The following is a 19,760-nucleotide window of genomic DNA, read 5'->3' as shown; positions in this document are numbered from 1 at the left end:
TTTTCTAGATTTGGGGAAAATCTTGGTTGAATTTTACAATAACCACTTTGTAGTCTTTGTAGGACTTTCTGTGCTAAGAGTCTTGTGGTCATCAGAGAAAGGGAGGAATGTATGCCTTTTGCGTCCCTTAGAACACTCAGATATGCATATGAAGATTAAAAGTATAGCTTTAAAGCAGAATTTACATCGTCACTACATTAGTTATGCTGTTATATGAAGAAAACTGAAGCTAATAAGTTGATAGAAAAACATCAAAAATATATAATCTGTGTCTCTATATAAAGTTAATGTGAAGAGAAAGTGCCTAAGTTGTGAATTTTTTAGTGCCTTTAGTAATTATGTTTAGCCTTGGTTGGATCTACCAGCTCTTCTGTTCCTCTGAAACAGCCTCAGCCTCACAAGTTTTTCAATGATATTCTCTGACCTTATCAGGCCTCTTGTTTGGGGATCTGTGTTATTGGTGTTGTTGTTGCTCCTTGACACAGTCAAGATGAAGAGCGTACATACCCTTTTGCATGTAACAATGCACATTTATGCAGTTCTTCATTGCTTGCAAAACATTTCCTAAATATAAATTTGTTAACCCTCATAATATCCATGTTATTTTAAAAGCTTTTTTGTAAGTGAGAAAAGATTGGCTTAACATGTTTAAATAACCTGGCCAAGTAGCCAAAACAGACTCAGTCAAGTGAGTTTAATTGTACTGGTCACTAAGCTAGAACTAGATTTCTATCCTCTGAGGCAAGGTCAGGGCACAACACTATACTTCTGATTTATTTTCAATATGTAATCCTTATTATTTAAAGAACTAAAATGCAAAAACAGGAGTTCCTGCAATGGTGCAGTGGGTAAAGAATCTTGCTGCAGTGGCTCAGGTTGCTATGGAGGTGTGTGTACAATCCCCGGCCCAGTGCAGTGAATTAAAGGATTTGGTGTGGCATGGGTCACAGCTGCAGCTCAGGTTCAATCCCTGGCCCAGGAACTTCCATATGCTATGAGTGTAGCTACAAATTTTTTCTTAAAAAAGAATGCAAGAACATTAGAGTTGTCAGCACCATTTTTCTGACAGCATTTTCTCACTTCATGTCTCTGTATCACATCTTGGTAATTCTCCCAATATTTCAAACACTAAACCAGCAAAAAGATTATGACTCACTGAAGGCTCAGATGATGGCTACCATTTTTAGTAATAAAGTAATTTTAATTAAGTTATGTACATTGTTTTATTAGATATAATGCTATTGCATCATTTAATAAACTAAGTGTAGTGTAAGCATAACTTTTGTATTTGTTGGAAAACAAAAAAAATTGTGCAACTCACATTATTTTGATATTTACTTTATTGCAGTGGTCTGGAACTAAACCTGCAATATCTCCTTGGAGCTATGCCAGTTTTTATAAAAGTAACCGTTATTACAATTTTAAACAATTTATAGAAGAGGATATCTGCTTATTTATACATAATTTTATCAGTTTATTAACCTACTTATGTTTGAAAAGATTTGTACTGAGTCAAAACATATATAACAATGCTTATTTTCCTTTTAACTCACATTATAAAAAAGACTATTAATGAATATTTGAAAATATTTTGGCTCTGTAAACTATCCTAATTGCCATAAAACATAAATAAATACATTCAAGGTGTAATGTCTTTTAAAACTCAAATCAAATAATGGGATAATCATCTGATAAAATAACAGTAATCAAAATGAGTGACGATCACCTGGTTTTTGAGATAGTCATGTACACATGGGAATAAGAGGAGGTACATAAGATTATCTTATGTATTCAGTACCCAAGGCTTCTTGGTATTTTCACAAAAGATGAAAACCAACTACTAGGGAAAATAATTATTATGTTGTCAGCATAATTCCCTTTTGGTCAAATTTTTGTAACTGGAATGCACACACCCTGGTATTAGAGAGAAGTCTATTAACATAGAATGTAGCTTCATTTTTGAGCACTTATTGGTTGCAAATCACTATGCTGAACACTTGTGTTTACTACTCCATTCCCTGAAAGTTAAAATGCAGCTATCCTGATTGCTTGGGTGAGAAAACTGAGGCACAGGAGAGTTAATCATTTCAGCATCACAAATCTAATAAATGACGAAGCTCAACGTTGAACCCGAGTGTTCTAACACGAGAATTTTATTCATAACCATTCTAGTTAACCATGTCTACCAACAGAATTTAGAAGAAAATTTCAAAGGATTGTTCACAAGGACCTGTTGTCTGATGACAGACAACCTATTTACTTTTGTATTTTTTTCCTTAGTGAGTTTTTGTTTTTTTCACTTAGATTTGCATTTGTCAATGAGCTTTCTTCATCCTCCATCCTGGAGTGAACAAGTCCTATGTTTTATCTTTTTTTTAACCCTTTTTTGCTGTATTTTTCTCCTCAGAGAGAACATCCTTATCAGAAAAGGCTGCATTTAGCTGGAAAGATCAATCTGTTTATGTAAATCTTTGTTTCTTTATATACAAGTACCATCTGGATGCCCCAATTTTTGCTAATTCCATTTAAAAATCATATGCTTACATGTAAATACACATAGATATACTTACATAATTTACAAGGTTGAATAAATTCAACCTTAACATGGTAGTGCTTTATCTGCCTCACACCCCCAGCAGTATAGAATTTACCCTTTCATAGACTGTTTTTTTCATAGTTTATCCAAATGGCTCATGAGCAACCCAAGGTAGTAGTCATTTGCTTTTTCCCCCCAGAAGCTCAGAAGAAGCAATTGGAAGAGAGTATAGAGCTGATCCAAGATGAATGTGTGTCAGAGAATGCAGATCACTCTACAGAGGAGCCTGCTGAAGGAGGGCCAGATGCGGATGGAGAAGAGATGACTGATGGGATAGAGGAGGACTTCGATGAAGATGGGGGTCATGAGCTGGTAGGAACTGAACACTTGGTGTTCACACCCTTTGGTAATAGTACCAGCATGTCACCAACTCATTCATTCTAAAATATAGATTTTGGGGGCTCATTTCCTTCTTTTATGCATATATTTAAGGCAACATTGGACAGTGCTTTGCACATAATAAGTGCTCAATATATTTTTGCTAATTCAAAACATGAAGGAATAAATGAATGACAGGAATAATATATTTGAGATTAGGTATATTTATAGTACCAAATGAAAGATTCTCTTTCCCAAATGCTTCATCATTAAAGGCATCTTATGTTTGTGCAATTGAACAGGAACTAGACATGGATATAATATCCTGGTAATAAATGGCCATTTACTGGAAGATGCATGGCTCCCTTATTTAATATTATCACTCGCTAATGACAATTATATTAGTTATATGGCCAAAATCCCTTCTACACTCTACTCACTAAGATGACTCTTTGGGGGATGGTCAGTTCACCATCTTCAGAGTCTGTGTTGCTTGATAATCAATTTTTTTTAATGTGGGATGGCATTTTATTTAGGCAGTCCTACAAGCAGAAGAACACTGATATATAGATAACTGAGCAAACCTTATCACTGGTTTCCATCAGATTTTGTTATATTTACTTAACTTTTTTAAGTTCACCAAAACCATTTCATCACTAGCTTTATTAAGGCTTATTTCTCCATTTTTTTCTTGTTTCTTCATTTAAGGGACTAGATATTTTCATCCTAGTAAAATTATTATAAACCAAACAGTGCTTGAATTTCATTTTTCCACATAATTATAATTCTGAAATTTTTAAAATTTTGCCTGGAGGAGACTGGCGGCATTACTATACAGTTACACTGCTAATTAACCTTCAATTATTTGTATAGCCTTTAAGAGATAAAAGATAACCAATTTTTATGAGTTTTGAATTTGAACAAGACATGATTCTTTATGGGTTTTACTTTCCCAGTGTTGTAAAACTTTATAGTGATCATTTTCAGATGTGCTTTCCTGTAACACACAGGGACTTGGTAAATATATGTTGATGAGTATGCTATTTCTCATATTTTATCAAGCATGGAATTAAAAATACTATCTTAAAGGGACTGACTAATAACAATGATAAGCAGGCAAGGGTGTGTGTGTATCCTGCCAACTCTTAACTATCTATGGACTGATCATACTAAACTTGGCTTATCCTAGGTAATATCAGATTCCAATTTTTTTAATACCTATTGTTACTTAATTCCTTTTGGTTGCAGTCATTATTTTGGCCTATTCTATTCATAGTTTCATTTATGGAAGTCTATACTGATTTTTAATATTCCGGTTCTGTTTAAACTGCATGTGCCTTCACTTAAACTTTTCAGATATGAGTCTTTACTCACCACCCTTATTTCTGTAAAATTCCACATCAGTTTGAAGGACTTAAATATCTGTTTTTAGAATTGTTTTGATTTCTGGATTCTGTTGAGCAGGGACTAGAATGAAAGGCTAACAATTTTCTCAGCTTCTCCTCAGGCAGAACTTTGTAATCCAACCACATAACTTCCTCAGCCTATTCCAATCAGACTTTTTCTGTCACCATTCCATTGCAACTGCTCTTGTTGCCTGGAAGCCTTCATATTGTCATTTCCAATGTTGAGCTCTCTGTTCTTATTTTAGTTTACTTATCAGAAGAATTTGGCTGAAAACTGGTTAGGAGAATTTCTCGGAATACCAGCTGCTTATTCTTTCTCACCTGTGCTATAAATTTTCCCTCCATATTCCCAGCTTAATGGAGTAGCCTGGGGCTTTGTTATTGGCCACCCTCTCTACACACTTTTGCAAAGTGACTTCATCAAATACCAGAGCTTTAAATATTGTCTATCAGCCAAAGATTCCTAACTCTGTATTTCTCCTCCTCATCTCTTCCTGGAATTCCAGACCAAAGAATTTAGATGCCTTTCTCCTCATAGATCTCCAATAAACAATGGAAACTTAACTTACCAGCATCATTCCTAATTTTTCCCAGCTGTCTTATTCCTTTTCCATCTTCCTCATATTGGTAAACAACATCATCATTCACATAGTTTTAAAGCCAAATCACTCCACTCTCTCCCATTAATTATACCTCCAAATTATAGCTCAAAACTGGTTACATCACGACTACAATTAAAGTGATTTTTTTTTCTTTGCTTCGGCCCATGCAATCCATTCTCTACACAAGGAGGATAAAAACTCTTTCTGAACTGTTTACCAGGTAATGCTACGCTCTAGCTTAAAACCCTCCAGTATTTTTATCACACTTAAAATCAAAATCCCTAAGTGTGTGCAATAGCCAAGACATGGAAACAACCTAAATGTCCATTGAAGTTGAATGGATTAAGAAGATGTGGTACATATACACAATGGAATACTACTCAGCTATAAAAAAAGAACAAAATAATGCCATTTGCAGCAACATGGATGCAACTAGAGATTATCATACTAAGCAAAGTAAATCAGACAAAGACAAACACCATATGATATCATTTACATGCGGAATCTAAAATATGGCACAAATGAACATATCTACAAAAAGGAAGAAGAGTCACAGACATAGAGAAGAGACTTGTGGTTGCCAAGGGGGAGAAAGGAGGTAGTGGGATAGATGGGGAGTTTGGGGTTGGTAGATGCAAACTGTTACATTTCGAATGGATAAGCAATGAGGTCCTACAGCACAGGGAACTCTATCCAGTCTTTTGGGCTTGACCATGATGGAAGATAACATGAGGGATCACTATGCTATACAGCATGACCTTAGCACTAAAAATCATCTGTACTCTAATAATGTGTGTGTGAATTTAAATTATGATGTAGATGGATGAAAGATGTCAATAGAGAGAACTTGGTAAGGAGAAAGGGGAAGAAGTCCCTCGTGATGACAGGAAAGGAATCTGAACACAGCTGTTTGTCTATATTGCCTTCAACATGAAAAGGGACATTCTTTCATCGCAATGAACTGATTTGGTGCCAGGTGCTTGCAGAAATTCAAGCACAAACTCTAAGTCAGAGGGTGATAATCTCTAGAGAGTAAGAAGTGACAGGTGTTATCATATTTAAGGAAAATGGAGAAGATTTGAAGAAGCTTGTATGGAAAATATAGGAGATCACTAATTTGGAAAATATATAAAGATTGACAGTTAGTATTAATAGCCAGTTGAGATTAGAGACCAAGAATTAAAGAGTAGCATTTTGCAAACTCTAAGGTGTATCAGAATTATCTGCAGAACTTGTTCAAACACAGATTGGTGTGTCTCGTTCCAAGTTTCTGATTCAGTATGCTAAGTGAGTCTGAGAATTCACATTTACAAGTTCCAGAGTCATGCTGATGCTGCCAGTCTAGGGTTCTCTTTGAGAACCAGTGTTATGAAAGCATTAATCAGTCCAGCTGTGGGATGTTCTCCATCAGATTTTTACATCCCTGGTGGAAGCATGGAGAAAGGCAACAGGTTCAGAGTTGGATTTTTGTCAGATAAGTGCAAAGAAAAATAATAAGCAGAAATAATAAATAGTGTTGAGGACATTAGTAAAAAGAGTGGCTAGCTAGATAAACATGAAATTGTACCTGACCAGGGAAGGAAGGAAACACAGAATGGGGCTGAGGAGAAAACAGAGGTTTAAAGAAAAAAAAAAAAAAAGGAATAACATTTCTTATGCCATTAAGGACCAGAGGAAGGAAAATGAAGTGACTAAGAGAAAAGTGATGGTTATACTCAAATATTGAGATATTGAGCTATTTCAGAGGTGTGACAGGTGATTAGAAAATCCATGGGAAGAGGGGAGGGAAGTGGGATCAGAAGAAAAGTCAGGAGTTCCCATTATGGCACAGCAGAAACAAATCCGACTAGGAACCATGAGGTTGTAGGTTTGATCCCTGGCCTCGCTCAGTGGATTAAGGATCCGGCATTGCCGTGAGCTGTGGTGTAGGTTGCAGACGTGGCTCGGATCCCGCACTGCTGTGGCTCTGGTGTAGGTCGGCAGCAACGGATCCAATTAAACACGAAGCCTGGGAACCTCCATATGCCACAGGTGCGGCCCCTAAAAAAAAGATAAAAGAAAAAAAAAGAATAAAAGTCATTGCATACGAAGAATTCAAGGAACTGAGATGCTCAGATGCAAGATAGTTCATCTACATGTGCATGAATCACTCCAAATATCAGATAGAAATAAGAGTAAGACAGTTATGAAAAGTCAGCTGTCACTAAAGAGATAGCATGGCCTATTTTAGTCCCAGATCTGTCACTATCCAATTCTGTTGATTCATCTCTGAGTCTCAACTTTCTTATCTGCAAAATAGTAAAGTTAGATCAGAAACTTCTAAAATCCATTCTGTTTGATCTTTCTTTCTTCTGAGTGAGTCTATGTTCCAGAAATACCATGTCTGAAAAAGCAAGGATTGAGCATGCAGCCAAGGGAAGAAATCCAAACCAGTGTTTAGTTTATGCTCTAAACACACAAAACATAGCTGATGAGAACTATTTCTACAAGGAGTTGCTCAGGTTTTCTTCGTCAAGTCCTGCCTTGGGGCTCAGCTAAAGGGAATTAAGAATGCTATCTCTAGTATCTCATTTTGCTTCTAAAACTTGGAAAACGATGAGTGAAGATGAGTAACACTCAGTCCTTGTGGTCTAAATGGAGACTTGGAAGTTCCTGTCAGTGATTGGCCAAAAAAATACGTCCTGTTCTGGTGTCTCCTGTTTTCTCTTTTCCAGACTACACGAAACAAATTATCCTCTGTTCCCAAAAAAGGAAAGTAAAAACACAAATCTTTTCTTTCTGAAGGGCAGATATGATGACAGAGTCAGCAATGATACAATATAATTAGTGCTTTTTGGCATTTTTTAAGATTTTTATTTTTTCTATTATAGTTGATTTACAATGCTCTGTCAATTTCTGGGTACAGCAAAGTGACCCAGTTATACATATATATACATTCTTTTTCTCACCTTATCCTCCATCATGTTCCATCACAAGTGACTAGAGATAGCTCCCCATGCTACATAGCAGCATCTCATTGTATTATTAGGTTTTTAGTGCATACTGTAGGAACAAAAATTAGAGTTGGTGTCCACATCCTCAGTCAGCGACTCAAAGAAAACCTGATATGAATGGGAAATAGGTCTTATATCTGAGGCAAAGGGGGTCCAGCAAAATGTGCTAGTGGGACAGCTCTAAGTGGTGATACCCCCTGCGGAGCATGTGAGAAGCTGAAGGCATGAGCCCTGATTGTCCATACATTGTCTAGTTCTAAACATCCAGTTAGTGAAATTGATTTCCATTAATCAATTCATTCAACCAATATTTGGGTTCCTCTTGTGTGTGAACCAGGTACTAAAAAAGCGCATAGATAACTAAAACTATTTCTCTATGTGTGAAATGAAGTGTTTAAATAAATTGTCCCTTTTCTCAAGTAGCTTAGTGCCTTATAGAAGACTGATTTCCTCATGTAGAAAATAATAGACTTGGACATGATAACTTATAAGAAGCCAGCCAAGGCTGAAAATCTGTGATTGTACCATAATCTATGCCTATATATTTCCTTAGTGCTTATAAATTAAGACGAGTATGTCTAAAATTGAACTCTATATACTATCAAACCACTACCACACTGGGAGTTTCTGTCATGGCTCAGTGGTAATGAACCCAACCAGTGTCCATGAGGAGTTGGGTTCGATCCCTGGCCTTACTCACTGGGTTAAGGATCCGGCGTTGCCATGAGCTATGGTATAGGTACAGACATGGCCCAAATCCCTGTGTTGCTCTGGCTGTGGTGTAGGCCGGCAACTGTAGCTATGATTCGACCCCACGGGTGCAACCCTAAAAACCAAAAAAAAAAAAAAAAAAAACTAAACACAAAACAAACAAATTAAAAAACACTACCATATTCATTTCTTAATAAATCCATTAGCAAATATTTATCAATTGACGACTAATGAGATTTTGCTACGGAAATTAAGAAGAAAATAACATTTTTTCCTTCAAGAAGGCTATAATTAACTGAGGATAAAGGCAACAAACAAAAAAATACAAAGCAGTACATTATGATTAGATTCACATGAGAGAGAGTTTACAAGTGGGAAATCACACATAACTGAGAAGTCAACAAAGGCTCTTGGCAGAAGTGGAAATAGGGAGTTCCCTGGTGGCTCTGCAGGTTGGGGATCAAGTGTTGTCACTGCTGTGGCTCAGGTTTGATCCCTAGCCTGGGAGCTTCCACATGCCCCCAGAACAGCCAAAAAAAAAGTTGGATTAGAACTTTCCCTCAAAGGAAGCCCAGTTAAAGAACAACACATTTTTTTTAATTGTAATTTCCCCAATACAATTTTTTTCTACTGTACAGCATGGTGACCCAGTTACATGTACATGTACATATTCTATTGTCTCACATTATCATGCTCCATCATAAGTGACTAGATATAGTTCCCAGCACTACACAGCATGATCTCATTGCTAATCTATTCCAAAGGCAATAGTTTGAATCTATTAACCCCAAGCTCTGCATCCACCACACTCCCTCCCCCTCCGCCTTGGCAACAACAGGTCTCTTCTCCAAGTCCAAAAAAAAAAAAAAAAGAAAAGAAAATTATGCTTACTATACTTAAAGAATTAAAAGACATTTAAAAATAAAAAAATATATCCACCAGACATTAGATATTTCATATGATAGGTAGGTGCATGGGTGAGTGGACAGGCAGACAGATAGGCAAATAAGTAAACAGATTTTGACAAGACTACTAAAAACTTCACAAATAAGACATTTACCTTTCAAGCTCTTACTTTTTCCATATCCATAAAAGTTCCAATGCCCTTTTATATAAAATAACATAATCCATAATAAAGGTAGTCATTGCAGTAATGGAAATTCTATAGAAAAGTGAGTGCTTAGTGCCCTACTAAATCTTTTTTTTTAATTTTTTATTAGCATATAGTTGATTTACAGTGTTTTGTCAATTCTGCTGTATAGCACAGCAACCCAATCATATATATATATATATATATTCTTTTTTTTTATAGTATCTTTCATCATGTTCTATCTCAAGAGATTAGGTAGAGTTCCCTGTGCTGTACAGTAGGACCTCATTGCTTATGCATTCTTTTTTTTCTTTTATGATTTTTATTTTTTCTGTTATAGTTGATTTACAGTGTTCTGTCAATTTCTACTGTACAGCAAAGTGACCCAGTCTCTCTCACACACACACATATATACATATTCTTTTTCTCACATTGTCTGCCATCATGTTCCATCACTAGCGACTGGATTATAGTTCCCTGTGCTATAAAGCAGGATCTCATTGCTTATCCACTCCGTATACAATAGTTTGCATCTATTAACCCCAGATTCCCAGCCCATCCCACTCCCTCTCCTTCCCTCCTTGGCAACCACAAGTCTGTTCTGCAAGTCCATGAGTTTCTTTTCTGTGGAAAGGTTCATTTGTGCTGGATATTAGATTTCAGATATGTGATATCATATGGTATCTGGCTTACAGTTTCTGAATTACTTCACTTAGTACGAGAGACTCTAGTTCCATCCATGTTGCTACAAATGGCATTATTTTGTTCTTTTTTATGGCTGAGTAGTATTCCATTGTGTATATATATCACATATTCTTAATCCATTCATCTGCCAATGGGCATTTATGTTGTTTCTATGTATTAGCTATTGTGAATAGTGCTACAGTGAACATAAGGTTGCATGTATCTTTTTCAATGAAAGTTTTGTCTGGATGTATGCCTAAGAGTGGGATTTCTGGGTCATATGGTAGTTCTATATTTAGTTTTCTAAGGTATCTCCATACTGTTTCCCATAGTGGTTGTACCAACTTACATTCCCACCAACAGGGCAGGAGTGTTCCCTTTTCTCCACACCCTCCCTAGCATTTGCTATCTGTGAATTTATTTATGGTGGCCATTCTGACTGGTGTGAGGTGGTACCTCTTGGTAGTTTTGATTTTTGCATTTCTCTAATAGTTATGTTCAGCCTTTTTTCATGTGCTTGTTTGCCATCTGTATATATTCCTTGGGAAAATGTCTATTCAGGTCTTTTGCTCATTTTTCAATTGGGTTGTTGGCTTTTTTGCTGTTGAGTTGCATAAGTTGTTTGTATATTTTAGAGATGAAGCCCTTGTCAGTTACATCATTTAGAACTATTTTCTCCCATTCTGTAAGTTGTCTTTTTTTGTTTTGTTTTGTTTTGTTTTGATGGTTTCCTTTGCTATGCAAAGCTTGTCAGTTTGATTAGGTCCCATTGGTTTATTTTTGCTTTTATTTCTGTTGCCTTGAGAGACTGATCTGAGAAAATATTCATAAGGCTGATGTCAGAGAATGTTTTGCCTATGTTCTCTTCCAGGAGTTTAATGGTATCTTATCTTACATTTAAGTCTTTAAGCCATTTTGAGGGGTTTTTTGGTGCGTGGTATGAGGGTATGTTCCAGTTTCATTGATTTACATGTGGCTGTCCTATTTTCCCAGCACCACTTGCTGAAAAGACTATCTTTTTCCCATTTTATATTCTTGCCACCTTTGTTGAAGATTAATTGACTGTGAGTGTCTGGAATCATTTCTGGGTTCTCTATTCTGTTCCATTGGTCTGTATGTCTGTTTTGTACTAGTACCACAGTGTCTTGATTACTCTAGCTTTGTAATATTGCCTGAAGTCTGGGAGAGTTATGCCTCCTGCTTGGTTTTTGTTCCTCAGGATTGCTTTGGCAATTCTGGGTCTTCTGTGCTTCCATATAAATTTCTGGATTGTTTGTTCTAGTTCTGTGAAAAATGTCGTGGGTAATTTTATAGGGATTGCATTGAGTCTGTAGATTTCTTTAGGTTGTATGGCCATTTTTATGATTTTTTGTTTATGATATTAATTCTTCTAATTAATTAATTCTTTCAATTAATCTTCCAATTAATTCCCCACAGCAAGGAATATCTTTCCATTTCATTGAATCCTCTTTAATTTCCTTGATTAATGTTTTATAGTTCTCACTATAAAACAAACCTTGGTCAGGTTTGTTCCCAGGTATTTAATTTTTTGGGTGATATTTCAAAAGGTATTGTATTTTTGTATTCCTTTTCTAATATATAATTGTTAGTATACAGAAATGCAACCAATTTCTGGATGTTAATCTTGTATCCTGCTACTTTGCTGAAATCGTTGATCAGTTCAAGTAGTTTTGTGTGGAGTCCTTAGAATTTGCTATATATAGTATCATGTCATCTGCATAGCATGACGATTTTACCTCTTCTCTTGGATACCTTTCATTTCTTTTGTTTGTCTGATTGTTAGGACTTCTAATACTATGTTGAATAGAAGTGGTGAGAGGGGGCATCCTTGTCTTGTTCCAGATTTTAGTGGGAAGGCTTTCAGCTTTTCTCTGTTGAGTATTATATTTTCTGTGGGTTTGTCATAAATGGCTTTTATTATGTTAAGGAGTGTTCCTTCTATACACACTTTGGTGAGAGTTTTTTTTCCCATTAATGGATGTTGGACTTTGTCAAATGCTTTTTCTGCATCTATTGAGATGATCTTGTGGTTTTTGACTTTTCTTTTGTTAAGGTGGTATATGATGTTGACTAATTTGCATATGTTGAACCATCCTTGTGCACCTGGGATGAATCCCACCTGGTCATGGTGTCTGATCTCTTTTATATGTTGTTGGATTCCGTTGGCTAAAATTTTTGTTGAGAATTTTTGCATCTATGTTCGTCAAACTTATTGGCCTATAATTCTTTTTTTGGAAATATCTTTGTTTGGTTTTTGATATTAGGGTGTTGATGGCTTTGTAAATTCTAAATGTAATAGTTTGCATTTACCAACCTCAAGCTCCCCGTACATCCTACTTCCTCCCCTCTCTGTTGGCAATCACAAGTCTGTTTCCTGGGCAAATGGACTCTCCCACGGTGCCTGCGAAAAGATGAATGAAAAAGACAACTATGTACATCTGAGAACATCAAAAGCTGTCTGCTATATTCAGGAGCCTCACAGAGGCTAGTCAGCATTTTCCAAAGCAAAGTTCTCAGTCAATTTACATCCAAAGACCAAAGGTGCTTGCTAATAAAATGCTGATATGGATTATCTGGGGAAGAGTTCCGGATCTTCATCAGGCTTAAGTTTGACACTATAGCGTTACATCAATTTACAAAGGAAAGTATAGACAAGCCAAACATTTAAATGCATTAAGGAGTTTGAGGTCTTTTGAATTTTACTTGTAATTACTTCTGCTTTTGCTGACTACATACAGTCATATCAGGCAAATCTAGTAAGAATCCACAGTAGAATTACCTAGTTGGATTGTGTAATACTTAGGCATGTAAGCTGAGTACTACACATCTTTCAGAATTTAACAAAACATTCAACTAAGCAGTAAGTCACCTGGCCTTAGTGAATTGCTCTGCACATTGGGGAAGTTCTGAACCGCAAATCCAATGCTGTAGTTGAGAGTTCAAAGCTGGCATTCTGATTCACCACTGAAAAACTGGAATGCATAAAATGTTCTGATCAATTCTCAGTCTTCCTTTATGAACTAGACTGAAAATATTTACTTCTTTTTGAAGCTTTTTCTTTCCTAGTGAAATCCTTCACCCGGACACTCCCACATATCAACCATGCTTTGATCTCTTTTTAAAATTGTCATTTGAGCTAAATGCTAGCTAGAGAACAAGCAAGTACTTGGAAGACACATTCCTAAAGATCATGCCAACTGAGCTAGTTGGCGGTATATATCATAAAGGAGCAAGAAAGTGTTTACTTAACCTGTTCGATTTGGGCTGGTATTAAAGATCTTCATCTTGAACTCTGTCCATTCTCCTGTGCTATCATCTCTATCCTCCTGACAACAGACAATAAGAACGTAAAGAAAGCCTCCATCCATAATTTGGATGGAATTAGGGATAGCATCCTATCAGTCATGTGCATGTGTCCTGCAAGTGACCTGGCCTGGGTGACATGCCTCTGAGGCACAAATGGCCAAGGCCCTGACAGCTAAATTGACCAGTTCTTCTCAACAGCAATGGGATTTAGGGCATTCCCTTTGTTACTTAGTGGTTAACGAACCTGACTAGGATCCATGAGGATGCGGGTTCGATCCCTGGCCTCGCTCAGTGTATTAAGGATCTGGCATTGCCGTGAGCTGTGGTATAGGTCACACACTAGACTTGGATCCCGCATTGCTGTGGCTGTGACTTAGGCCGTCAGCTATAGCTCCGATTCCAATTCGACTCCTAGCCTGGGAACTTCCATATGCCTTGGGTGTGGCCCTAAAAAGAAGAGAAAAAAAAAGCAGGGGGATTTGGGAGTTCCTGTTGCGTCTCAGTGGGTTAGAATCTGACCAGTATCCGTGAGGATGCAGGTTCAATCTCTAGTCTTGCTCAGTGGATTAAAGATCCAGTGTTGCCACAAGATGCTGTATAGGTAACAGATGTGGCTTGGATCTGATGTTGCTGTGGTTGTGGCATAGACTTCAGCTGCAGCTCTGATTCAACCCCTAGCCTGGGAACTTCCATGTGCAGCAGTTGTGGTCCTAAAAAGAAAATGAAAAGAAAGAAATGGAATTTGGCTAAGACTGAACAGTGTTCCTCATAGTGAATTTCAGACTAATTCTTTGGGCATCTCCCTTGATTTCAATTATTTTTATTTTAGCTAAAGAACTCTGCTTAGCCTATTAGGATAAACTTTTATTTTCCCCGGGAGGCTAGATAGCTTAGTTGTTAAACACATGAACTCTGTCTTCAGTCTGACAGAGTAGTTCAAATCTCCATGAGTACAAGCTAGTTATCTATGACCTTCATCTATAAAAGGGGGTTGATAGTAATATACACCTGAGCTAGGATTTTTGTGAGGAGCCAATAAGTTAATATCTAAAAACCAAATGCCTGGCATGAAGTAGACATTCAGTTAAAAATTTGCCAAGTGTTTGTGGGTTTGTTGTAGGGCTCTTGTATTCTTTTATATGTGTTTTCTATTTATTTATTTATTTACTTACTTACTTTTTAGGGCTGTACTCGTGGCATTTGGAAGTTCCCAGGTAAGGAGTTGAATCGGAGGTACAGCTGCTGGCCACAGCCACAGCCACAGCAACACCAGGTTCGAGCTGCATCAGTGACCTACACCACAGTGCCGGATCCTTAACCCACTGAGCGAGTCCAGGAATCAAACCTGCGTCCTCATGGTTACTAGTCAGATTTGTTTCCGCTGAGCCATGACAGGAACTCCCTATATGTGTTCTGTTTTCTCGTCTCCATTAAAGTAAGTCATTTAATTTCATTAACCCTAATGCTTCCATGCCTATCTAGGTCATAAATTAGGTCATAGTTAAATTGATAATAAAAGTTTAGCATCTTCATATGAACCTTGCATAGTTGCAGACTTGCTCTCTCCCACCAGCCCTAGTCTCTCCAAGTTGTTTCAGTGGGAGGGTGGGTGGCCCCAGGAAGTGTCTGAGCTGTGTGCAGGATCATGTCTAATTATGTGCACCTACTGCCTGTCGAGCATCTGCTCTTCCCTTGAGGGAATGGTCTGGCTGTGGCCTTTGCTGTTGCCCCCTGTGACAGAGCATTGCTCTCTGCCTTCTCTGCACCAAAGATGCAACACCCACAGGTGCATCTGGAGCAGGGTCCCTTCAGGTCTCGATGTGAAAATGTACCAGGTTCCACACTAAAGCTGGAAGAATGATACTCCTTCCTCCTGCTTCAGGTTGGAAGTTGTCACCCAGAACTTAAAGCCTGAACCCATGAAAACCCAACAGCTTAAGAACAGCAGCCTCTTGAGCTGTTGCCTGAATGTTTGCAATCCTTCCCTGCTTCTACTCTAGTCCCTCTCACCTTGCTTTCCAAAGAGCAGCCAATTTAGTCCTGTTAAAACTTAAGCCAGGCCATGTCATTCTGTTTTAAACTCCCCAATAGCTGCCCACCTCACTCAAAGTAAAAGCATATATTCTTACAGTGACCCCCAAAGCCTCGTATTATCTGGCCCATGTTCCCTCTCTGATATGGTTCCAAGTTCTCTCCCACTCAGTCCACAGAAGCTACTCTGGCCTCCAGACACACATACCATTCAGCTCCTGCATCAAAGCCTTGGCATTTGATGCACCTCTGGATGTGAAGATTAGGAAAGTGGAGTCCAAATCATAAAGGGCCCTGATGCTAAATGTTTGAAGTGTAGCCCATAAATTTCATGTAAGCATATTGGGAATTGCCAGTCCATAAGAGAGAATTGGAATGCAATAAACCCAATGTTCTGATGCAAATTTTTCTGGAGTGAGCTAGAAATAGGGCTTCCAGATTTAGCAAATAAAAATACAGGACACCTGTTAAATTTGAATTTCAGATAAACAACGAATAATTTTCTAATATGATCATGTCCCAAATACTACATGAAATGTACTTTTAACAAAAAAAATATTATCGTTTATCTAAAATTCAAATTCAGCTGAGCATCCTGTAATTTACCTGGCAACATGCCTAGAAGTGGATTTGAATAGTGGTCTTCAACACATTATTTAAATTATTTCAGCTTCTGTGTTATTATCTATGAAAATGGAATAATAACACCCCCTCATTGGTTCTAGTATGAATTAAATGAGATGATTCATGAATTGCATATAACAAAGTCTCCATCACAACTTAAGTAAATTCGGAGTTCCCATCATGGTGCAGTGGAAACTAATCCAACTAGGAACCATGAGGTTGCGGGTTTGATCCCTGGCCTCAATCAGTGGGTTAAGGATCTGGCATTGCTGTGGCTGTGGTGTAGGCCAGCGGCTACAGCTCCGATTGGACCCCTAGCCTGGGAACCTCCATATGCCGCAGGTGCGGCCCTGAAAAAGACAAAAAAAAAAAAAAAAAAAAAAAACCCTCAAGTAAATTGCAGAAATTGTTATCATTATTAAGATTATCATTGCCATCTCATTTTGCAAGTGAAACTTTCAATAAAACATTATAACATTTCTAGAAACATAATCTTCACATGGAACTTTGTTTTTTTAAAGTCACTAGAGATTCAAATTTGTTTGAAAGCACTTCTTATTTGATAAGAAAGCCTTCAGGAAACAAATGTAATATTCTGAGAAGAATCATACTTTCCTTTCATCTTGTTAAATTTTTCTTTGATTTTATACTGGCTGTTTTATTCAATTCAAAATAATTCCTTTTCAAGTCCTTTTAAGACTTTAAAAAAAAAAAAAAAAGATGATACTAACTGTAGCCTGTGCTGATATATGGCTTTTATTTTAGTTTTTGCTGTAGATTTGCTCTCTGGCTCATGTGATCTGGCCACCAATTTAATAACAAATGGTCACTTGTGATTTTAAAGTATCTGCGCATCTACAACACTGTAAATCAACTAAACTCTAATTTTAAAAAAAGAATCTGAGCATGTGGGAAGCCTTATACATCCCATTTTCTGTGATCATCCAGCCACTAACCATTAGCACAATCAAGAAATTTTAAATGAAATAGTGGATACTCAGCAATATGGCAGGTATTGTTAGTTGTTAAAGACTCAAAGAACAAAGTATAGCAGCTTCTAATTCTATAAAGTTCTCATCAGGTAGGAGAGGAAAGTGTGGCAGCCAGAACAAATAAATGAAATAGTGTGACAAGTATCACATGCACCGGGACAGTAGAGTATGAGAAGTGAAATGATAGAGCAGTTGAATCTGAACAGTGAAATGATAGAGCAGTTGAATCTGAACAGACTTCACAAAGGTTGTGACACTGATGTTTCTTCCCCTCCTCCTTCTCCTCCTCCTTCTCCTTCTTCTTCTCACCACACCCACAGCCTGTGGAAGTTCCAGAGGCCAGGAAACAAACCTGGGGACTACACTGTGGCTACAGCAATGCCAGATCTTTAACTTGCTGCACCACATGGGAACTTCCTGGGGTTTGCTTCTTAATGAAGAAGCATGTGCCAGGAAAGCAAAGGCTTAGATAGCATCACCAATTGGGAAGACAAAACACCAAGAGGAAAGCCTTGGAAGACTTCAATGTCTACTGAGAAGTTGGTTGATTCATTTAGCTAAAGCAGTGGTTCCCAGTGGGTTTCTAGGACCAGCAGCATCATGTTATATGGAAACTTAGTAGAAAAACAAATTCTCGGAAAAGCAAATTCTCAGACTTTAAACTCAGACTCATTGAGTCAGGAACTCTGGAGGTCAATATCAACAATCTGTATAATTCTGATACCTATAGTTTGAAAATCTCCAAACTATAGCAACAGAGTTTTTTCAAATCTGGGTACACCCAGAAGCACCAAGGAGGCTCTTTTTTAAATCCTAATGACAGGGGCCTCAAGCTGTAAGAATTAAATCAGAGTCTTTGGGGGTGGGGTCCAAGCAAAAGTGCAAACATATTGCAGTGCATAGCCAGGGTTGAGAACCTTTGAGATAGAGCACATGGTACATGAAAAAGGAAGGGGAAATAGATATTTCACCAAAGAAAAAAAAATCATCACATGAATACTCACTCAAAATCATTAGCATTCAGGAAAACACAAATTAAAATAAAAATAAAGTAACACTAAACACTCCCCCAGAAAGGCTAAAATTGACTAAAAAGATCACAGTTTGTCTACCATATAGAGCCCTAAAACTCCAACATGATTGGCAGGCACATACAATGTTACAACCATTTAAAATGTTGGCAATTTCTTGTAAAACTAGACATAATGAGTCAGCATTTCAATTCCTGAGCATTCAAGAGAAGAGAAATGGGTGTCTAGGAAGTACCTGTATAAGAAAGTTTTAGCAGTTTTACTCATAATATTCCTAAACTGGAAATAATCCATCAGTTGAAAAATGGATGATGAAAGCGGAGTCTATTCATACAATGGATACTACTCAATAATAAAAGGAAATAAATTACTGATTCATAAACAAAGTATAAAAATCTTAGGAACACTGTGTTGAGTGAAAGAAGCCTTGTACCAAAGAGTATAATGTTGTGTGATTGCCTTTCAACGAACAGAGCTGCCAGAAGTGTGAGAGTTGGCAGCAGAGACCGATTTTCCTGGAATGTCGTTCTCTTCCTTGTTCTGGTGACATCCACTTTTATTTCATTTTTCAGCTCTGTCTAATGCCTCACCCTCTAGAAACCTTCCTGATATTTCTAGTTAGAGTTAAGTGTGTCCTCTATAACCTACACAGACCTCTATTAGGACACTGATTTCATTGCTGCCACTTTTTAAGAATGTCTGTCTCCAACTAGCCTAAATTCTCCTCTCAGGCAGGATGGTCTCAGTTTGGGATCCCTCTTGAACAGCCCAGTCTGCAGCCTCTAGTGGGGCATATGGACCTGAGTGAGGTGGGATAGAATAGAAGGAGGATGGATTACTTGACAGTGTTTGACACATTACAGCTGCCTCCGTGTGCATGGTGTTCCTGCTTCCTTGAAGACCCTCCCCCACTCTCTTTTGTGTGACTGGTCAACACATGCTATTGCTTCAAGACCAGTGTCACGTGGCATGAATCCATCCCTGAACGGGCCCCCAGCCTATCCTGGACACAATTGCATTTGCTTCTTCCTTAGACTATATTGTAGCCTCTCATCATACTTAACTCTCTATATTGTAATTAGTGACTTGCATTCTTTCTGGCTCACTGGTTTGTGAATTTCTCAGGGCTTATTTGATTGAGGATTTTTCCTTAGTGTGGTGCTTAGCACATGTTAATGCTAATGGATATTTGTTAAAGAAAGAGAAATGTCCTTAGATTACCTCAAATGAGGAGTCATTATTTTTAATTACATTTTACTGTGTGCTATAATCAGATCGTGTCCTAAATACTACTTGTGTATGTTTGCCCTCTGTGACTTAGAGCATTATTAAACAATCCAGAGGAGCAAACTGTT

At 37.5% G+C, this 19,760-nt stretch overlaps 1 protein-coding gene across 33 annotated transcripts in view; it reads left to right on the top strand.

Annotated features, from left to right (window-relative positions):
• RALYL (RALY RNA binding protein like) overlaps nt 1-19,760 on the top strand; it is a 765,932-nt gene that overhangs the window by 719,033 nt on the left and 27,139 nt on the right. For 23 of the 33 annotated variants that reach the window (XM_085021182.1, XM_085021176.1, XM_021090630.2 and 20 more), the window contains one exon: nt 2,736-2,908. The exons of 5 other annotated variants lie outside the window; for them this stretch is intronic. In XM_085021182.1, coding sequence (XP_084877308.1) covers nt 2,736-2,908 — 173 coding nt within the window. Of the gene's footprint in view, nt 1-2,735; nt 2,996-19,760 lie in introns of those variants that run through there. 5 more of the 33 variants (XM_085021169.1, XM_085021191.1, XM_085021193.1 and 2 more) reach the window with 2 other exon arrangements.

Source organism: Sus scrofa, chromosome 4 (assembly GCF_054392235.1).
Source record: "Sus scrofa isolate SSC_HxYL_T2T_F1_AM1 chromosome 4, Sscrofa_HxYL_maternal_Yorkshire_Landrace_v2.0, whole genome shotgun sequence".
NCBI classification, from domain to species: Eukaryota; Metazoa; Chordata; class Mammalia; order Artiodactyla; family Suidae; genus Sus; species Sus scrofa.
Note: the sequence above shows the minus strand (reverse complement) of the source record. Positions and strands in the feature narration are given on the sequence as shown.